The following is a 20,754-nucleotide window of genomic DNA, read 5'->3' on the forward strand; positions in this document are numbered from 1 at the left end:
ACAAACCCAACTTTGATGAGCCAAAGAGGTCTGGACAGAGTATTACGATGAAAGTCTAGCAAAGCTACCCAGAAAATTACCTGCAAATCGGTCTGGACTTTTCTCGCCTGTTTTTCCGTCCCGGTCTCGTCCAGACTCTTGTTGACCCAATCCTGGATCATCTTAGACTTGTCTACTTCCTTCTCCTTCGTCGCTTGACCGGAGGCTCCCCGGCTGCCCGGGGTGTTTGCCGAAACTGGCGGCTTAGCCGCCGAGGACTGCACTACTTCTTTCAAAGGTCCCGGGTGCTGCTGGTCGATCTCTCGTTCTCGGCCGTCAGCCGTATCGCAGAAAGTGCTCCTCCCGTCGAGGCTCCGCGAGCGTTGGTGGCTCTCGGGGGAGACCCGGGTCCTGCGGGAAGCTCGGCCCCTCGGGGGGGGCTTTCCGTCAAATTTGTGAATCAAGGAGTCCACGGAGGACAGAGGCTTCGTGTCAATGTCGCCGTTGTTGGTCCGGACCTCGGGCGAGTCCGTATCCAAGGACACGGGCTTGGAGACTGGTCGCAAACCAGAGAAGTTGGTGGTTGCGGGTTCTCTAAGGCTGGAAGGTCTGGGCGGAGAGGGATTCCGCGCACCAGAACCCCTTTCCGGGACACCTGAAGGAGGGGAGCACCGGGAACTGTAACCCGAGTTATGAGTTCGGGAGTGGCTCGACTCTGGAGGATCGCTCGGCTCAGGATCAAGCAAAGAACTGTGGGACTGAGAGCGCCGCAGGTGCTGCTGCCCCATGGACTTTTTGTGGGGCAGCGTCCGATAGCTGCCATGGGGACCAGAGGCATGGTTGCTACGAGACAGGCGGACCCCGTCCAAGCTATCTGCTTGGGGCCCACGTTGGAGGCCCAGCTCCTCGTCCGAGGTGCTGTACTGGGACCCGTATCGAGACGGTTTCACCCCGTAAGGGTTTTCGGGAACATCCGAGTCGGAGCTGATAGACCCCGAAATGTCCTTGGACGAAGACCCCGCCCTAGGGGAGCCCGGGAAATTCTCCTCGAAAGCCTGGTTCTGCAGAGGCCTTTCATATTTGCTGCCTCCTTTGATCTGCACCCCAAAGGAATCGCCTCCTTTCTCGCCGCTGTTCAGGACCACAAAGGGTTGACCGTCGATACCCTGGACTCGCACCGCGACGCCGTAGGAACCCGGCTTGGTTGCTTTGGAGCGGACCTTTTGGGATTTCCTGGGCTCCTTCAAGTCGTCGATGAACCGGATCTGGACTCCGTAGTCGATGGGGTTGTGCTTCTCGGCTAGGGTGCCATTCACCGAATGGTCCATCCTTCACGCGTCTGGGGTCTCGTAGGGTCCTGAAAAGGGGAGAAAGTGAAGAAGAGAGAGAGAGGTTGAAGCTGGTTTTTTTCTTTATCACCGAGCGGCAGAAGAAATCCCAGCGACCAGTTAGGTCCCACAGAGTTGGCCTTCTCCGGGTCCTGTGGACTAAACAATGTCGTTTGGCGGGACCCAGGGGAAGAGCCTTCTCTGTGGCGGCCCCGACCCTCTGGAACCAACTCCCCCCAGAGATCAGAGTTGCCCCCACACTCCTTGCCTTTCGTAAGCTCTTAAACACCCACCTCTGTCGTCAGGCATGGGGGAACTGAGATATTCCCTTCCCCTAGGCTTATAAAATTTATGTGTGGTATGACTGTATGTATGACTGATCTCTTAAATTGGGGTTTTTAGATTTTTTTAATATTAGATTTGTTTACGTTGTCTTTTTACTGTTGTTAGCCGCCCCGAGTCTGCGGAGAGGGTCGGTATACAAATCTAATTAATAAATAAATAAATTTGGGGTGGTGGTAAAGGAAAGGCCGATCATTACACTGGGGAACAAATTGTAACCCAAATCCTGTTGAGTTTGATTTTTGAGCTTCTTTGTAGTGAATCAAGCATGCTGGCTTCAAAAACCTAAACAATGGGCGCTATCAACTCAGCCTGTATAGTCTGGAGGGCAGAAGGAAAAGGGGGGACATGATCGAAACATTTAAATATGTTCAAGGCTTAAATAAGGTTCAGGAGGGAAGTGTTTTTAATAGGAAAGTGAACACAAGAACAAGGGGGGACACAATCTGAAGTTAGTTGGGAGAAAGATCAAAAGCAACCTGAGAAAATATTATTTCACTGAAAGAGTAGTAGATCCTTGGAACAAACTTCCAGCAGACGTGGTTGGTAAATCCACAGGAACTGAATTGAAACATGCCTGGGATAAACATAGATCCATTGTAAGATAAAATACAGGAAATAGTATAAGGGCAGACTAGATGGACCATGAGGTCTTTTTCTGCCGTGAGTCTTCTATGTTTCTATGTTTCTATCTAACAAAATGAAATTCAAGGGTGAAAAAAGTCAGGTTCTACATATAGGCCAGGAAAACAAAACACCCAGGTACAGGATATGTAGTACATTGCTTAACAGTAGTAACTATGAGAAGGACTTTGGAGTCCGAGTGGACAACCGTTTAAATAGGAGCCAGCCGTGTGCAGCAGCTGCCAAAAAAGCCCACACAATTCTAGGCTGCATCAACAGAGGGAGAGAATCAAGATCACGTGAAGGTTTAATACCACTTTATAAGGCCTTGGTAAGTCCACACTTGGAATATTTGCATCCAGTTTTGGTCACCACAATGCAAAAAGGATGTTGAGACTCTTGAAAAAGTGCAGAGAAGAGCGACAAAGAGGATCAGGGGACTGGAGGCTCAAACATAGGAAGAACGGTTGCAGGAACTGGGTTTATGTCTAGTTTAATGGAAAGAAGGACCAGGGGAGACAGGATAGCAGCCTTCCAGTATCTCAGGGGTGGCCCCAAAGAAGAAGGAGTCAAGCTATTCTCCAAAGCACCTGAGGGTAGAAGAAGAAGCAATGGGTGGAAACTAAACCAGGAGAGAAGCAACTTAGAACTAGGGAGAAATTTCCTGACAGTCAGAACGGTTGATCAGTGGAACAGAAGCTGCCTCCAGAAGTTGTGAAGGCTCCAACACTGGAAGTGTTTAAGCAGATGCTGGATAATCATCTGTCTGAAGTGGTGTAGGGTTTCTTGCCTAAGCAGGGGGTTGGACTAGAACAGTGATTTTCAACCTTTTTTGAGCCGCGGCACATTTTTTACATTTACGAAACCCTGGGGCACATTGAGCAGGGGGGGGGGGCTAAAAAAAGTTTGGACAAAAAAATTCTCTCTCTCTCTTCCTCCCCTTCACCCTACTGTATTTCTTTCTCCCTCCCTCTTTCTCTCACTTCCTTCCTTTCTTTCTCTCTCTCTCCATCCCTCTTTCTTTCTCTTCCTTCCTCTTTTTTGCTCTTTCTCTCTCCCTCCCTCCCTTTTTCTCCTTCCCTCCCTCTCTTTCTCTCTTGCTCTCTCTTGCTCTCTCTCTCTCTTGTTCTCTCTCTCTCTCTTGCTTTCTTTCTTTCTCTCTTTCTTTCTCTCTCTCTTGCTTTCTTTCTGAGCTTCGCGGCACACCTGACCATGTCTCGCGGCACACTGGTTGAAAAACACTGGACTAGAAGACCTTCAAAGTCCCTTCCAACTACTTCTACTACTACTACTACTACTTCTTCTTCTTCTTCTTCCTCCTTTTTCTTCTTCTTCTTCCTCCTCCTCCTCCTCATTATTATTATTATTATTATTATTATTATTATTATTATTAAAATAAAGCTAATTCTACTGTATTATAACGCTCCATTGAAACAGAATCTTGCAGGTTTGAAAGGACAAGTCTCCCACTGTCTGATATACATCCTGAGAAACTAGGGGTTGTTTCTCCCTCTTGTAAGTGTCTGCCTGTAGTGTGGTTGTGGGCTCAGCCGTCTGGCTGCGTCTCCATCTCCCAAGGCCTTCCTCGCAGCCCTACACCCAAATATTAGAAATGGGAACCAAAATAACCCTACCCAAGGAGAGCCAACAAACACGTCACTCCGGTTCCCGTCGAGCTTTATACAAGCGGAAGGAGGAGAGAGGCAGCTGCCAATTTCTTTTAGATCCAAGATCCCATTTGATGGAAAAACTTGGCTCTCGCCCTCTGGGGCAGCGAGAGCAACGCGCTTCTTGCTTATTTTTCACCGTTAATTATATTGGCGTCCCTCTTGCCGGTTTTACGGGAAGTTTCGGTCGTTGCGTGTCCCATGCAGGGCGCCCTGCATTTTAAGTGGCGCAGGGTTGGGTCCCGTTCAGCGTACCGTCATAACGGTGACGCCGGAGGGGAGGGAGGGGAAGGGGCTGGGGGCCTTGGCGTGCACAGGAGGAGGAGGAGGAGGAAGGAAAGGTTAGGATAGGGACTGCACCAGCCTGGAGAAAACATTACGGCACCTTGCAATCTGGAGTGAGGGAGAAGGTGAGGGCGAGATAAGGAGAAAGAGAGGGGGGAGAGAAAGAAGGAGAAAGAGAGAGGAGAGGAGAGAAAGCGAGAGAGAAGGAGAAGGAGAAAGAGAGGAGAGAGTGGAAAAAGAGAGAGGAGAAAGAAAGAGGGGGAGAAAGAGAAAGAGGAGAGAAAGGAGAAAGAGAGAGGAGAAAGAAAGGGGGGGAGAAAGAGAAAGAAGGGGAAAGAGAGGGGAGGGGAGGGAGAGAAGGAGAAAGAGAAGAGAGAGGAGAAAGAAAGAAAGAGAGGGGGGAAAGAGAGGAGAGAAGGAGAAAGATAAAGAGAGTGAGAAGGAGAAAGAGAGAGAAGGAGAAAAAGGGGGAGAGAGGAGAGTGAGAGAGTTAATGAGAGTGAAAGGAGAAAAAGAAAGAGGGAGAGAGAGGAGAGAGAGAAGGAGAAAGAGAGGCAGGAGGAGAAGGAGAGAGACAAGCAGAAAGAGAGAGAGAGAGAAGGAGAAAGAAGAGAAAGAGAGGAGAAAGAGGAATTCTGCAATGCTGCTTCCACCATCCAGCTGAGCCCCCTCCCCACAGCCACAGAGCCCCCGGGCTTCTCCCAGAACATCCTGCTGGAAACCCACTTTGATCCGTTCACACACTCATGCTACAAACCCACAAACACACACACACACACCCTCCCCGGCCTCTCTGGCGCTCCAAGGCTCCCATACTCACTGCGGCTGCTGCAGCCCAGCAAAGCCTCCAGGAGAGAGTTGGGATCGGGGTGGGAGCCGCCTGAGACCCCTCCCTCACCAAAGGAGGGACGTCAGCAGGCTGGGCATTAAGGGGGTGGGGGTAGAAGTTTGCAGGGCCAGTTCTCCCCCCCAAAAAGAAAAACTTAATTATTATTATTATTATTTTTGCAATATGATGCAAGAGCCGTCAAGGTAGCAGGGCTGTCCTTGCGCCTCTCCTCTGCAGACCGGACAGATGGACGCCTGACCACAGCCTTCCCTCCCCCCCCCAACACAGAAGCTTCCACTCCTGCCCCCCCCAGAGAAAAAGCATTCCCTGGAGGAACCAAAAAGGTGAGAGCAAGGATGGAGGAAGGTGGGAGGAGGAGGAGGAGGCAGAGATGTAATTCTCCCCCCTGCCCATGGTCAGCTGGTCAGCTGGAGCCAAAGATGGGGGGGAGGGTATCCCAGAGCATTGGGGGGGACACACGGGACTGGACAGCCAAGCTGGGAGGGGGGGAGGGTTCCAGAGAGAAAGGAGGGGAGAAGGACACAGGATCAAAAGGCAGAAAAGAGGATGCTGCGCTTCCAATTTGGGGGTGACTTTTTTTCCCCCCTGGATCGACAAGGGAGGGAAGGGAGGGAGGGAGGGAGGAATAAGGAAGGGAGGAGGGAGGGAAGGGAGGGAGGAATAAGGAAGGGAGGAGGGAGGGAAGGGAGGGAGGAATAAGGAAGGGAGGAGGGAGGGAAGGAAGGAGGGAAGGGAGGAGGAAGGATGGGGAGCAAAGAAGGGAGGAAAGAAGAAGGAAGAAAGGAAGGAGGGAGGGAGAGAAGGAAGGAGAGAAGGAAGAAGGAAGGAGGGGGAAAAAGAAGGGAGGAAGGAAGAAGGAGAAAAGAAGGGAAGGAGGGAGCAAAGAAGGGAGGAAGGAGAAGGAGAAAAGGGAAGGAGGGAGGGAGAGAAGGAAGGAGAGAAGGAAGAAGGAAGGAGGGGGAAAAAAGAAGGGAGGAAGGAAGAAGGAGAAAAGAAGGGAAGGAGGGAGGAAAGAAGGGAGGAAGGAGAAGGAGAAAAGGGAAGGAGGGAGGGAGAGAAGGAAGGAGAGAAGGAAAAAGGAAGGAGAGGGAAAAAAGAAGGGAGGAAGGAAGAAGGAGAAAAGAAGGGAAGGAGGGAGCAAAGAAGGGAGGAAGGAGAAGGAGAAAAGGGAAGGAGGGAGGGAGAGAAGGAAGGAGAGAAGGAAGAAGGAAGGAGGGGGAAAAAGAAGGGAGGAAGGAAGAAGGAGAAGGGAAGGAGGGAGCAAAGAAGGGAGGAAGGAGAAGGAGAAAAGGGAAGGAGGGAGGGAGAGAAGGAAGGAGAGAAGGAAGAAGGAAGGAGGGGGAAAAAAGAAGGGAGGAAGGAAGAAGGAGAAAAGAAGGGAAGGAGGGAGGAAAGAAGGGAGGAAGGAGAAGGAGAAAAGGGAAGGAGGGAGGGAGAGAAGGAAGGAGAGAAGGAAGAAGGAAGGAGAGGGAAAAAAGAAGGGAGGAAGGAAGAAGGAGAAAAGAAGGGAAGGAGGGAGCAAAGAAGGGAGGAAGGAGAAGGAGAAAAGGGAAGGAGGGAGGGAGAGAAGGAAGGAGAGAAGGAAGAAGGAAGGAGGGGGAAAAAGAAGGGAGGAAGGAAGAAGGAGAAGGGAAGGAGGGAGCAAAGAAGGGAGGAAGGAGAAGGAGAAAAGGGAAGGAGGGAGGGAGAGAAGGAAGGAGAGAAGGAAGAAGGAAGGAGGGGGAAAAAAGAAGGGAGGAAGGAAGAAGGAGAAAAGAAGGGAAGGAGGGAGGAAAGAAGGGAGGAAGGAGAAGGAGAAAAGGGAAGGAGGGAGGGAGAGAAGGAAGGAGAGAAGGAAGAAGGAAGGAGAGGGAAAAAAGAAGGGAGGAAGGAAGAAGGAGAAAAGAAGGGAAGGAGGGAGCAAAGAAGGGAGGAAGGAGAAGGAGAAAAGGGAAGGAGGGAGGGAGAGAAGGAAGGAGAGAAGGAAGAAGGAAGGAGGGGGAAAAAGAAGGGAGGAAGGAAGAAGGAGAAGGGAAGGAGGGAGCAAAGAAGGGAGGAAGGAGAAGGAGAAAAGGGAAGGAGGGAGGGAGAGAAGGAAGAAGGAAGGAGAGGGAAAAAAGAAGGGAGGAAGGAAGAAGGAAGGACAGGGAGAAAAGAAGGGAAGGAGGGAGCAAAGAAGGGAGGAAGGAAGAAGGAGGAAAGAAGGGAAGGAGGGAGGAAGGAGAAGGAGAAAAGGGAAGGAGGGAGGGAGGCAGGGAAGGAAGGAAGGAGGGAAGGAAGGAAGGAAGGAGAAGGAGCAAAGGAAAGAGGGAGGAAAAAGAGAGGAAGGAAGGAAGGAAAAGGGAGGGAGGAGGATATGAATAAAAAGGGAGGGAAGGAGGCAAGGGAAAAGAGAGAAAGGGAGGAAGGAAGAAAGAAACTGAACAACCGACGAGAGAGTCAATGAGGCCATTCTACTACGATCCTTTTTCCAACCACCGCTTTCCAGCTTGGTCGGACTACAACTCCCAGCACCCAGGGGACGGAGATCATCCCTGCCCAATAGCCCAGAGTGGAGGGCGTGAATAAGAGAGGCAGGCTGGGCAAAGACTTCCCTTGCACCCAGTGGGGGCAGCCGGCCACCAGCAGCCGCTATCGCTCACTACCCCCAGAGCTGCATGGAGCCTCCATGGGGAAGCGCAGCCTACCCCTCCGTGCCCACCTGAGATCTTGCAATGCAAAGGTTGCAAATTGCAAAAAAGATTTGCAAAAAAGACGCCATGCGAACGCTGCCCTGAAGGCAAGCGCTGGGGAAAGAGCTGGACTCGAACTCGGCGTCCCGACGTTGCCGGCTCAGGACGTGACTGGTCAGGGTCCAACTTCCCTGGTCGGAGACCAGATCCATGAGAGGCCATTTCTCTCCCGCTGAAGGAAGGACAATCCCTCTTTCCTCCCATCGAACTGAGCCAGGACAGCTGTAAAAGCCAGATAAGGGACAGAGAGAGAGGAGACGCCAATGCAAACTGGGCGCCTTGCCCAGATGGCCTCTACCACCACCACCAACCCCATCGTCCCCCGCCCCCTGGCGTCCCAATCAGGCTGGCAACATGGGGGTGTCATTTTCCCTCTGGCTTTCATACATCTGCGGAGAGGAGCGGCATACAAATCCAATAAATAATAATAATAATCTTGATATATGGCGAGGTAAACACCGTATCGCCACCCAGAGTGGGTAGGAATTGGGCAGATTATCAATTATAATAATTCATAATCATACACATTATTACTATTAGACACACAACAGTGTGGAATCACAGCTGCCACTTAAAAAATAATAATATGTGGTTGATATTAGTAAAAGTTCTTTCCAAGAAGCGAGGAAGAACTATTATTATTATAATTGCTACTATTTCTGTCAGGATTGAGTGGGGACAGAAGAGGCCTTCATACAAATAACAACAACTAGTACTACTACTAATACTACTACTACTACCACTACTACTACTACTACTATTCTTCTTCTTCTTATTATTATTATTATTATTATTATTATTATTATTTCTGTCAGAACTGAGTGGGAACAGTTGGACTCCAAGGCCAATCAGGCACAGCAGACAGGGGACCTAGGGGGAAGAGAAGAGGCCTTAAACTATTATTATTATTATTATTATTATTATTATTATTGCTATTATTTCTGTCAGGGCTGAGTGGGAACGGTTGGACTCCAAGGCCAATCAGGCACAGCAGAGCAGGGGGCCTAAGGGGAAGAGAAGAGGCCTTAAACTATTATTATTATTATTATTATTATTATTATTATTATTATTATTATTATTATTATTGCTATTATTTCTGTCAGGGCTGAGTGGGGATGGTTGGACTCCAAGGCCAATCAGGCACAGCAGAGCCATGGGCCTAAGGAGAACAGACGAGGCCTTCAAACAAACTATTATTAATTTCTATTATTTCTGTCAGGACTGAATGGGAACAGTTGGACTCCAAGGCCAATCAGGCACAGTGGACCAGTGGGCCTAAGGAGAACAGAAGAGGCCTTCACACTTATTATTGTTGTTGTTGTTGTTGTTGTTGTTATTATTTCTGTCAGGACTGAGTGGGAAGGGTTGGATTCCAAAGCCAATCAGGCACAGCAGAAGCAGTGGGCCTAGGGAGAATAGACCAGGCCCTCTGGGGTTTCCAAAGCCCGCCATTTCCAGACAATTGGGAAGAGGCAGCCTCCTCAAATTGGGTGAACATTGGTTGCTTTGAGCAGGGGACCCCTGCAAGGGCCCGGCTAAGAGCCAATGAGAAGCCGGAGTTGGGCCACCAATCAGCTGAGGGGGGCAAAGGGTATAAAAGGGGGACGCTGCTGAGGCAAAAGCCCAGAAGAAGAGCTGAAGTCACAAAGAGCTGAAGTCACTGCTGATCCCTGAGGAGAAAATTCCAGGAGGAGAAATGAGGAAGGGCTGAAGCTGGGAGAAGGAGCTGCCTGAGGGGAGAAGAGGAGACCACCAGGAGAGAAGGCCCAGACAATGCAGAGGGAAGAGAGCCCTGAGGCTGAAGTTACTTGAAGCAGCCTCTAAGGTAAAAAAAGCTGAAGTTGCCTCAGGAGAGGGAAAGGAGACCACCAGGAGAGAAGGCCCAGACAATGCAGAGGGAAGAGATCCATGAGGCTGAAGTCACTTGAAGCAGCCTCTAAGGTAAAAAAAAAGCTGAAGTTGCTATAGGCCTCAGGAGAGGGAAAGGAGACCACCAGGAAGACAGAAAGAGCTTGGCTTGGTCCTACAACCTGGGTTATATAAATCATGGGTGTGTTTGTGGGGATTTGTTGGCCAATCTGATTTGTAGTCACCACACATACACACTGCATTTTGTGAGGCCCCAATGCAAAAGTCTCCCTTTGTGGTTTAGAACCCCAGCTAGTATATTAAACCAGGATTCATTTGGCTTAATTAGGTACAGTTCCTAAATTTATTATTTTATTTGTATGCTGCCCACGGTCCCAATAGGATTCAGGGAGGCAGATCACAAAGAACTTGTGCTTGTGGAAATTGTGTTGCGGAAGGTGCCTGTAAAATGCCTGTGCATGTCAGACATAACAAGGTCAAAAGTTGCCCCGGGAGCATAAACACCTAGGAAACCAATCCTCCTGGGCGCAAGAAAGTCCCAGGTGTCCCAAGCCCATAAGCCACAGCCTGTTATAACACAAATCCACTTGCGCAAAGAGTAACAAGTTGCCACATTACATGACATTGCAATCTCTTCAGGTCAGAAACTTGATAAAAGAAAAAAACACCAGCGTTTTAATAATCCAGAATAAAAGCTTTTGGGAATAATAACAACAACAATAATAATAATAATAATAATAATAATAATAATAATAATAATTTATTGGATTTGTATGCCGCCCCTCTCCGTAGACTTGGGGCGGCTAACAACAATGATAAAAACAGCATGTGACAATCCAATAATAAAACAACTAAAAACCCTTATTTATAAAAACCAAACATATACACAAACATAACTTGTAATGGCCTTGGGGGAAGGAATATCTCAACTCCCCCATGCCTGGCGGTATAAATGAGTCTTGAGTAGTTTACGAAAGACAGGGAGGGTGGGGGCAATTCTAATCTCCGGGGGGAGTTGGTTCCAGAGGGCCGGGGCCACCACAGAGAAGGCTCTTCCCCTGGGGCCCGCCAAACGACATTGTTTCGTCGACGGGACCCGGAGAAGGCCAACTCTGTGGGACATTATCAGTCGCTGGGATTCGTGCTGGAATCCCACAAGCAAGGTGTTAAGTTAGCAGGAGCCTAGGGAAGGAAAGCAGCTTCTGGCACGCGATACACTGCCGCTGTACCTGGAGGCTCCATTCCTCTAATTAAGGTGAACAAATATCCTAGAAAGAATAAGCGTGTCTACATTAATTCGCTCCACACAAACTGCCTAAGGGGGCTTGTGGCACAGAGCGCCAGAAATGAATTATTACGATTATATTGCGCAGAGATGCTTTGGCTCACAAGCCTCCAATTCCTGAACTACGTGAGCTGGTCCGCCACTGAGTACATATTTTGTGTGTGTGTGTGTGTGTGTGTGTGTGAGATGTACTCGCAGGGCCCTCAGCCTTTTTTCCCAGAGATCTGGCAAAATCGCTGCTTGAAGATAGCAGGCCAAAACCTGCGGTGCCTTGCTCTCGCTTCTGCAGCAAAACCCACATTCAAAATCAGTTTTTCCAAGGCTGCATCCATTAAAAAAAAAAAGGAGCGCTGGTGAGACCCCATTTGGAATAATTCTGTGTTCAGTTCTGGAGACACAAAAAGATACTGACAAAATTGAAGGGGTCCAAAGTCGGGCTACAAGAATGGTGGAAGGTCTTAAGCATAAAACGTATCAGGAAAGACTTCATGGACTCCATCTGCAGAGTCTGGAGGACAGAAGGAAAAAGGGGGACATGATCGAAACATTTAAATATGTTAAAGGGTTAAATAAGGTTCAGGGGGGAAGTGTTTTTAATAGGAAAGTGAACACAAGAACAAGGGGACACAATCTGAAGTTAGTTGGGGGAAAGATCAGAAGCAACGTGAAGAAATATTATTTCACTGAAAGAGTAGTAGATGCTTGGAACAAACTTCCAGCAGACGTGGTTGGTCAATCTACAGTGACTGAATCTAAACATACCTGGGATAAACATCCATCCATCCTAAGATAAAACACAGGAAATAGTATAAGGGCAGACTAGCTGGACCAGGAGGTCTTTTTCTGCCGTCAGTCTTCTATGTTTCTAGGAATTCTTCCCACGAGAGGGGCACCACCGGAACTTTTGGGGAGACCCTCCAACAGGCTTGGTGTCATTGCAAAAGCCTGAAATGGCGGCCACTGTGCCGGAAGAACCCCAGCTGAGCGGCTCTGTCGACACCGGCGAAACTTGAAACTGACACATTGCACCTGAGCTCACCAACCCAGCCGGTGTGGCTGGCGGAACAACCGACAAGGCAGGACGACCTTTCCTCTCTTGCACAAGGGCCGTGTAAACAGCCGCGACGCCCACAGAGTTGGCATTCCTTGCCAGAGAAATCCAGCACCTCCGAGTGCCAAATCACCTGTGACTCTCCCCGATCCGGTGCGGAAAGAATACCAAATTCCTGGCGCTTACAATCACCACTTGGAGCATTTCCATGAGAGCTAGAAACTTCCATTTCACAAACAAAAACTTTAGCAAGGGCTAAAACAGCGCCAAGGGTTGGGTTATTCAGAGACGGGTTGCAAAAGAGATTTGTTGGTGAGGTAGTCAACAAGGGTGAAATAATGCAAAAAACATGGCCGTGTCTCCAGATTTAGGAACGAAAGAAGAGGGACGTGTATTGGAGTTGGAAGAAAAGGGCATGGCTGGCTGCACACCACCTTTCGCTCACAATCTGATCCTACGTAGCTTCTGCTCAGGCAATCTCTCACTACTCACCAGAGCCTACAAAACTTTTGCCAGACCCATCCTTGAATACAGCTCATCTGTCTGGAACCCATACCACATCTCGGACATCAACACCCTTGAAAATGTCCAAAGAGACTTCACCAGAAGAGCCCTTCACTCCTCCACTCGAAACAGAACACCCTACGAAAATAGACTTACAATCCTGGGTCTAGAAAGCTTAGAACTACGACGCCTAAAACACGATCTAAGTATTGCCCACAAGATCATATGCTGCAACGTTCTACCTGTCAATGACTACTTCAGCTTCAACCGCAACAACACAAGAGCACACAGCAGATTCAAACTTAATATTAACTGCTCCAAACTTGACTGTAAAGAATATGACTTCAGCAACCGAGTTGTCGAAGCGTGGAACTCATTACCTGTCAACCCCTAACCCCCAACATTTCCCCCTTAGACTCCACAATTGACCTCTCCAAGTTCCTTAGAGGTCAGTAAGGGGCGTGCATAAGTGCACCAGTGTGCCTTCTGTCCCCTGTCCAGTTGTCTCTCCTTATCTCTTTTATCTTTTCTTCCTTTCAAATTTGTTCACCTATACTTTTATATCTTTTCTTCTATTCTTTTCTTTACTTATATTACTACATATTTATTCTCTTCAATGTGTATTATGTATTGGACTAACTAACTAACTAACTAACTAACTAACTAACTAACTGAATAAATAAATAAATAAATAAAAATAAACAAGCTAGGTTTCTCTCCCAAACTACCCACTCATTCAAATGCCCCATCCGCGTTAAGCATCGGGTTTAGGATGCAGAGTTAGCCCAGAATTGTTGCAACCGGTTTTCACGCCGGATTCTCATATAACCACTGGATGCTGGCTTGCAAAAAAAAACCAAGCTGGATTCACACCAAACAAACTCCCTTGGTGTTCAGCAGGATATTATATGTCCATGTTTCGATGCAACCCAGATCCAAAAACATTGCACAGCGCAGTTTCTCTCCACAGATCCACCTGTGAGTCACTGCTGGGCTTGCAACTTTTTCCACCCTGGACTCCCGCTAACCCCGGTTGGGTGCAAGGTCTGAATCACCCCCCATTTCCACTCTGATGTTCGTCCCCGGGGCAAGTGGAATGGAGCCCTTGTTAATCATCAGCTCGGCGGCTCCTGGAATGCAAACACCGAAACTGCTCCAGAAAGAACCAGGCGGAAGAGGCCGCCAGTGCCTCGCAGGGCCCTCAAATACATGAAATAATTCGAAAAACTTTCCCCCCGGAGAAAGATAACTCAACTCACAGGCCTGAAAACATTCGCGTTTCCGTTTTGGCCCCTGCAAAGTATCCCACAATCACTTCCAAAATAAAGAAATCGGTTGAGAATCTGTTGGAAAACAGGAGCTGGGTGGTAACCAGAGTGTAGCTCCGGAACCGCCTGCTACCGCACGAATCCCAGCAACCAATAAGGTCCCACAGAGTGGGTCTTCTCCAGGTCCCGTCAACCAAACAATGTCGCTTGGCGGGACCCAGGGGAAGAGCCTTCTCTGTGGCGGCCCCGGCCCTCTGGAACCCACTCCCCCGCAGAGATTAGAATTGCCCCCACCCTCCTCACCTTTCGTAAGCTCCTTAAAACCCACCTCTGCCGCCAGGCATGGAGGAACTGAGATACTCTTTCCCCCTAGGCCTTTACAATTTTATGCATGGTATGTCTGGTTTTATAATAAGGGTTTTTAACTGTTTTAATATTGGATTGTTATATGCTGTTTATATTACTGTTGTTAGCCGCCCCGAGTCTACAGAGAGGGGCGGCATACAAATCCAGTCAGTAAGTAAGTAAGTAAGTAAGTAAGTAAGTAAGTAAGTAAGTAAGTAAGTAAGTAAGTAAATATAAATAAATAAATAAATAAATATAAATAAAATAAATAAAATAAAGAAATCGGTTGAGAATCTGTTGGAAAACAGGAGTTGGGTGGCAACCAGAGTGTAATCTTGTCACTTTGGCTTAATCAACTAAATTGTTAGGAACTTTGCTTCGGCGCTTTCACAAACACACCACCGCAACATCTGGAGACAGGTTTTTCTTACTAACCTGCCTGGCCCTCCCCAAAAATATCAAGATCATCTGGAGGATTTTGAAATTTGAGGAGGAGAAGTTCCGCGAACCCTTGGAATAATTATTGGTGTTATTTTCTGCTGTTTCCTCCCCCCACCCCGCCCGCCCCAAAAAATCCACCTGCCCGTCATTCTGCAGAGCTTAAAACCTGCTACTGTTTTCCTCCAACATTTCTCTCGTGTGTGTGTGTGTGTACGTGGGGGTTATTGCGAGGCCACAGCAGCACGTACTCACCGTACTTTAATTAAAATATTTTTCAGGGCTTTATTGCGGTCACACGCTGTTCAAACCAGGAATCAAAAGCTGGAAGCAACTTTGCAGCGAAGGGGCGGCTGGATAGGTTTTAAAACCCTGCTTTCCAAACAGAAGCTCTAAAGTTTCTCACAAGGATAATGAAACCAGCCAAACAGGTCCAGAGGTGGGAAGGAATCAATAGAAAACAGTCTACATTCACAAGAGAGAGCCACACAACCACACATCCTTGGTTTAGGAGGAATGTTGATTCCGTTCGCCCTCATTATTCCAGCAAAACAGAATTAATTCTTGATTTTTTTTCCTTTTCTTTTTATAGCAACAGGTACCATCATCAAAGCCCCTGTTCTAATCCTGTATCCAGTGGAAATTATTTATTTATTTATTTATTTATTCATTCATTCATTCATTCATTTATTTATTTATTCATTCATTCATTCATTCATTTATTCATTGGATTTGTATGCCGCCCCTCTCCGCAGACTCGGGGCGGCTAACTGCGACAATAAAACAGTGTACAATAGTAATTTGGTATTAGAAATGATTAAAAATCCATTAATATAAAAACCAAACATACATACATACATACCTACCATAGAATTGTAAAGGCCTAGGGGGAAAGAGCATCTCAATTCCCCCATGCCGGGTGGCGTAGGTGGGTTTTAAGTTGTTTACGAAAGGCAAGGAGGGTGGGGGCAATTCTAATCTCTGGGGGGAGTTGGTTCCAGAGGGCTGGGGCCGCCACAGAGAAGGCTCTTCCCCTGGGTCCCGCCAGGCGACATTGCTTAGATGACGGGACCCGGAGAAGATCCACTCTGTGGGACCTAACTGGTCGCTGGGATTCGTGCAGCAGAAGGCGGTCCCAGATATATTTAAATGAAGAGGCAACAGCCACAACCCAGGGCCATTTCAAGGCAGTTAATTTGTTCATAGCCAACAAACTATGTTCTGTTTGTATCACATGTTTTTGCTGAATAATTAACATTAAGGGAGACTGGGGATAGTGCTATTTGGGCCTTATTCTGGCCTCATCAGCTAGCCATACCCTTACTGGGAGAAGGAGGGAAGTGTTTTCAATAGGAAAGTGAACACAAGAACAAGGGGTCACAACCTGAAGTGAGTTGGGGGAAAGATCAGAAGCAACATGAGAAAATATTATTTTACTGAAAGAGTAGTAGATCCTTGGAACAAACTTCCAGCAGACGTGGTAGATAAATCCACAGTAACTGAATTGAAACCTGCCTGAGATAAACATATATCCATCCTAAGATAAAATACAGAAAATAGTATAAGGGCAGACGAGATGGACCAGGAGGTCTTTTTCTGCCGTCAGCCTTCTATGTTTCTAAGCCCCAGAATCAAATCCCAATAAGGGTATGGCTAGCTGATGAGGCCAGAATAAGGCCGAAATAGCGCTATCCCTAGTCTCCCTTAATTCAGCAAAAACGTTATATATATATATATGTGTGTGTGTGTGTGTGTAGATTGTTCTGAGGTCGGGTTTTGCCCCGTGCAATATTTGGAATGTCTATGCGACGTTTCAGTGAAATCACATTCACCATCATCAGGCTGAAGTTGTAAGCTTCGTGCTGCTGTAGATATAGTTTATTTATTTATTTACACAGGGCAAAACCCGAACTCAGAACAATCTACATACATATACCCGTGAAAATCTATGAAAACAAATATATATATATATATATATATATACACACACACACACACACACACACACACATATGTATATGTATCAATAATTGTCCAAAAAATGCAAGTGTTGGGTGTATTTATAAATGAATATGTATGTATGTAGAATCTACATACATCTACCCATGAAAATCTACGAAAACAAATATACTGTATATGTATTTTTATATACATGTCACATGTTTTTGCTGAATTTGAAAATTAAGGGAGATTAGGATCGATCTATTTCAGCCTTGTCCTGAATTGAATACGAATATATATATCTCTATATATAAAATATATACAGTATATGTATTCAAATTCCAGTAAGGGTGTGGCTACCTGATGAAGGCAAATACGCCCAAAATAGAACTACAGTAGTCTCCCTTCATTTTCACTATCAGCAAAAATATGTTACATACATACATGCATACATACATATATATGTTTCCAATCACAGAATAACTGACTTTTTAAAAAATACTTTAGCCATAACATCAAAACAACAATCGACAAAACAATAAACAATATACATTTACCTCCTTAACCCAGAACTAGGGTTGAACTAGATGACCTCTCTGGACCCATAGCTCAAAGCACCAGGAATGTGGCCATGCACACACATAAATATTTCCAGAAAAGTGTAGGAAAGCTGCGTTTTTTCCCCAAGGTTATCTCACATTCCAGCTCTGCCGTCTCTCACCAGGCGGTTTTGCTGGTTTGGGACCAGAGGTCAGTCAACCTCTGGGGGGGGGGGGAAATTGCATTCCCCACCAGATTTAATCTCTAGAAACCCCACCTAGATAAGTGGGGAGGAGGGTGGTGGTCCTGGGAGGGAGAAGCCTAATTAGCACCAGGCAGGGAGTGGCACCAACTTCAAGGGGCCGACGGGAACAAATCGGGTTTTTTTTGGATTATCCAATAATAATAATAATAATAATAATAATAATAATAATAATAATAATAATAATAATAATAATAATCCTTAAAAGAAAATCGGAGAATAGCAGCCACTGGTCCTTTTTCCCGAAGCAGAGACTCTGCTAAAACTTTTTCAAAAACTTTTCAAACGTTGAGAAGAACAAAATCAACATTGACAGACATGAAGGTGGCTTGTTTAAGCCGAGGGCGGAAATGGGAGCCTTCCACACCGCCGTCACCTTGACGCAGGTGTCACCCAGAAGGAACCACAGCCTCCCTGCCCTAAACTGGCAGGCCCAGCTGGGTGGCCACAGCCGTTGTGGACGTAAAACCGAGGAGGATTCGCTCAACAACTGCCTTGCTTAGTGACAGAATTATAGATGTAAATTCAAGGAGGATTCGCTCAACAACTGCCTTGCTTAGCGACAGAATTAAGGACGTAAAATCGAGGACGTAAAATCGAGGACTTCGTGTATCGGAAATTCTATATGTGTGGATTTTAAAAGTCGCCAACCTTTGAAAAAAACAATTTTATTTATTTTTAATCAACTGCTTTAGGAAACGATTAAGTTCTCGTGTGTGTGTCTTTGTCTCTGGTCTGCAAACAGGATTTGACAACAATCAGGTCTGTTTGCAGGCAGGGTCAATTAAGCCCCCCCCCTCCTCAAATCCTGTCGCAGCAGGAGACAACAACTACACAGATACACAGACACACAAAAGCAGAGAGGGGAAATTGCTATCTGGGGCCTTTTTTTACTCCAGTTTCACTCCCGGGTGACCTCGTAGGTGTAAAAGGAAACCAGGAGAGGGACAGAAAAGGTGGAGGGGGGGGGAACTCGATTAAAGGATTAAAAGATTGAGGCCCCTCCAGGTGGGCTGGGGGTACAGAAAGCGGGGGCTTAAGAGGGGCCCCTCCCTGCAGATGGAACTTCGGAAGAAGGCTGGCTGGGGATGGTGGGGGCTGTAGTCCAAGCTCTCTGCAAGGGTTTGTGGGGGGATATTTTAAGACCCTTTTTCTCCTTCCTTTCATTCATTCATTCCCTTCCCCCATTTTCCCTTCATTCGGCCTTTCTCCTTCCTTCCTTTCTCGCCTTCCTTTTTCTTCTTTCCATCCTTCTCCCCTCCTTTTTCTCCTTTCTTCCTTTTGTTAGTTCCCTCCCTCCTTTTTCCTTTCTATCTTTCTTTCTCCCCTTTCTCCTTCTGTTTTCTCTTTCCATCTCCTCCCCTTTTTCTCTTCCTCCTTTCTCTCACTCCCTCCCTTTTCCCTTCTTTCAGCCTTTCCTTCCATCATTCTACCTACAACCTTCCTTCCTTTCTCCCCTTCCTTTTTCATCTTTCCATCCTCTCCCCCTCCTTTTTCTCCTTCCTTTCATTTGTTCCCTCCCTCCCTTTTCCTTTCTTTCTATCTTTCTCCTTCCTTCCTTTCCCCTATAACCTTTTCGTTCTCCCTTCCCTTTTTCCTTCTTTCCTGTCTTTCCATCCTCCACCCCCTTTTCTCTTCCTCCTCCCTTTCTTTTGTTTTCCTTTCATTCCGCCTTTCTCCTTCCTTCCTTCCCCCTACAACCTTCCTTCCTTTCTCCCCTTCCTTTTTCCTCTTTCCATCCTCCCCTCCTTTTCCCCCTTCCTTTCATTCGTTCCCTCCGCCCATTTTCCCTTCATTCCGCCTTTCTCCTTCCTTCCTTCCCCCTACAACCTTCCTTCCTTTTTCTTCTTTCCATCCTCTTCCCCTCCTTCCTTCCATTCTTTCACTCCCTCCCTTTCCCTTCTTTCCTTCCACCTACAACCTTCCCTTCTTTTTCCTTCTTTTTCTCTTTCTATCCTCCTCCCCTCCTTTTTTCTCTTCTTCCCTTTCCTCCCCCTCCCTTTCCCCTTCTTTCCTTCTTTCTCCTTCCTCCCCTCCCATTCCCCTTCTTTTTCCTCTTCCTCCTTCCTTCCTTCTCCCTCCTCCCCTCCCTCGCCCTACTCCAGAGCCCATCCCCCTCCACTCCGAGGAATTCCCTCCCCTGAGCAAAGGTGGGGCCACTTCCCGGCCAGAGTGGACCCAGCGAGCGAGGGCAGCTGGCAGACCCCCAAGTCCTCCCCCTGCCTTTCCGGGACTCTCCCTGGGAGGCTGGCTGGACCCCCTCGCCCACCCACCCCACTCCAAGGGGGGCGGGAGGCAAAGCTTGCAGGCTCCGGGAAGGGGGGGGGCTTCTTTGCCTGGCCGCAGAGCATGGGAGTTGGAGTCCGGCTCAGCGGGAGAGGACGCAATGGGCGTTGTAGTCCGGGAGGGAGGGAGTAGCGTTGGGGAGGGGAGGGTCCCGACTCCCGCCCTCCGCAGGACTCTCAATGGAGCGGCGGTCGCAAAGCGAGACCGCGGGAGAGCCGTCGCTCAGCGAGACCGCGCGGAAGCCGTGGCTAGTGGGGCAGCCCAAGAAGGCGGGAGGAAGAGGAAGGGGAGAGGAAGGGAAGCCCACCGTCCCTGCTTACCCGCCCGCCTTCCTCGCCCACCGGCCGCCTCGGGCTCCGCTCCGCTTCTAGCGACCGCCCCGAGTCGGGCGCAACCTGTTACCTGAAGCCCGCACTTCGGCCGCGCCCCCGCCGCTCCCCATTGGCCCAGCCCGCGCCGCCCGGCCACGCCCCTCCGCTCTCCCGGCCCGCCTTCTCTTCCCGACGGGCGGGGCCGGGAGCCCCTTAGCAACCGGGAGCGGGGAGCGCCGCCGCCGCCGCCTCCCTAGCAACGGGGCCTAGGAGATGCTGCAGGAAAGCGGGGCCCTGGGCGGCAGGGGTTGCAAAGTGGAGAAAACGCCCCCAAACACACACAAAACAACACACACACACACACACACATATATACACACCACTTCAGGAGGGTCAGACTCTGTCGCCATCCTGTGTGGGATCCCAGGTTCCATGCTCCCCAGCTGTACTCTCTAGTTGGGACTCCGGCCTCCATTCTCCCAGCCCTATGAATAGAATAGAATAGAATATAAAAACATAGAAGATTGGCAGAAAAAGGCCCCCTGGTCCATCTAGTCTGCCCTTATACTATTTCCTTATACTATCTTAGGATGGATCTATGTTTATCCCAGGCATGTTTACATTCAACTACTGTGGATTCACCAACCACGTCTGCTGGAAGTTTGTTCCAAGCGTCTACTACTCTTTACTACTACTTTATATAGAATAGAATAGAATTCTTTATTGGCCGTGTGATTGGACACATAATGAATTTTGTCTTTGGTGCAGATGCTCTCAGTATACATAAAAGAAAATACAGTAGATTTGTCAAGAATCATGAGGTACAACACTTAAGGATTTTCACAGGGGTCAAATAAGCAATGAAAAA

The 20,754-nt window shown here is 48.0% G+C and overlaps 1 protein-coding gene across 3 annotated transcripts in view; it reads right to left on the minus strand.

Annotated features, from left to right (window-relative positions):
- CGN (cingulin) overlaps positions 1-19,981 on the minus strand; it is a 48,855-nt gene extending 28,874 nt beyond the window's left edge. The window contains exons 1-2 of one of the 3 annotated variants that reach the window (XM_070766308.1): positions 19,896-19,981; positions 81-1,336 (exon numbers count right to left, since the gene is read on the minus strand). In XM_070766308.1, coding sequence (XP_070622409.1) covers positions 81-1,307 — 1,227 coding nt within the window. In that variant the 5' untranslated portion in view covers positions 1,308-1,336; positions 19,896-19,981. Of the gene's footprint in view, positions 1-80; positions 1,337-3,907; positions 3,924-14,801; positions 14,818-19,895 lie in introns of those variants that run through there. The other 2 variants (XM_070766309.1, XM_070766310.1) reach the window with 2 other exon arrangements.
- Positions 19,982-20,754: the final 773 nt, after the last annotated feature.

This window comes from Erythrolamprus reginae, chromosome 13 (genome assembly GCF_031021105.1).
Source record: "Erythrolamprus reginae isolate rEryReg1 chromosome 13, rEryReg1.hap1, whole genome shotgun sequence".
Classification (NCBI taxonomy): Eukaryota; Metazoa; Chordata; class Lepidosauria; order Squamata; family Dipsadidae; genus Erythrolamprus; species Erythrolamprus reginae.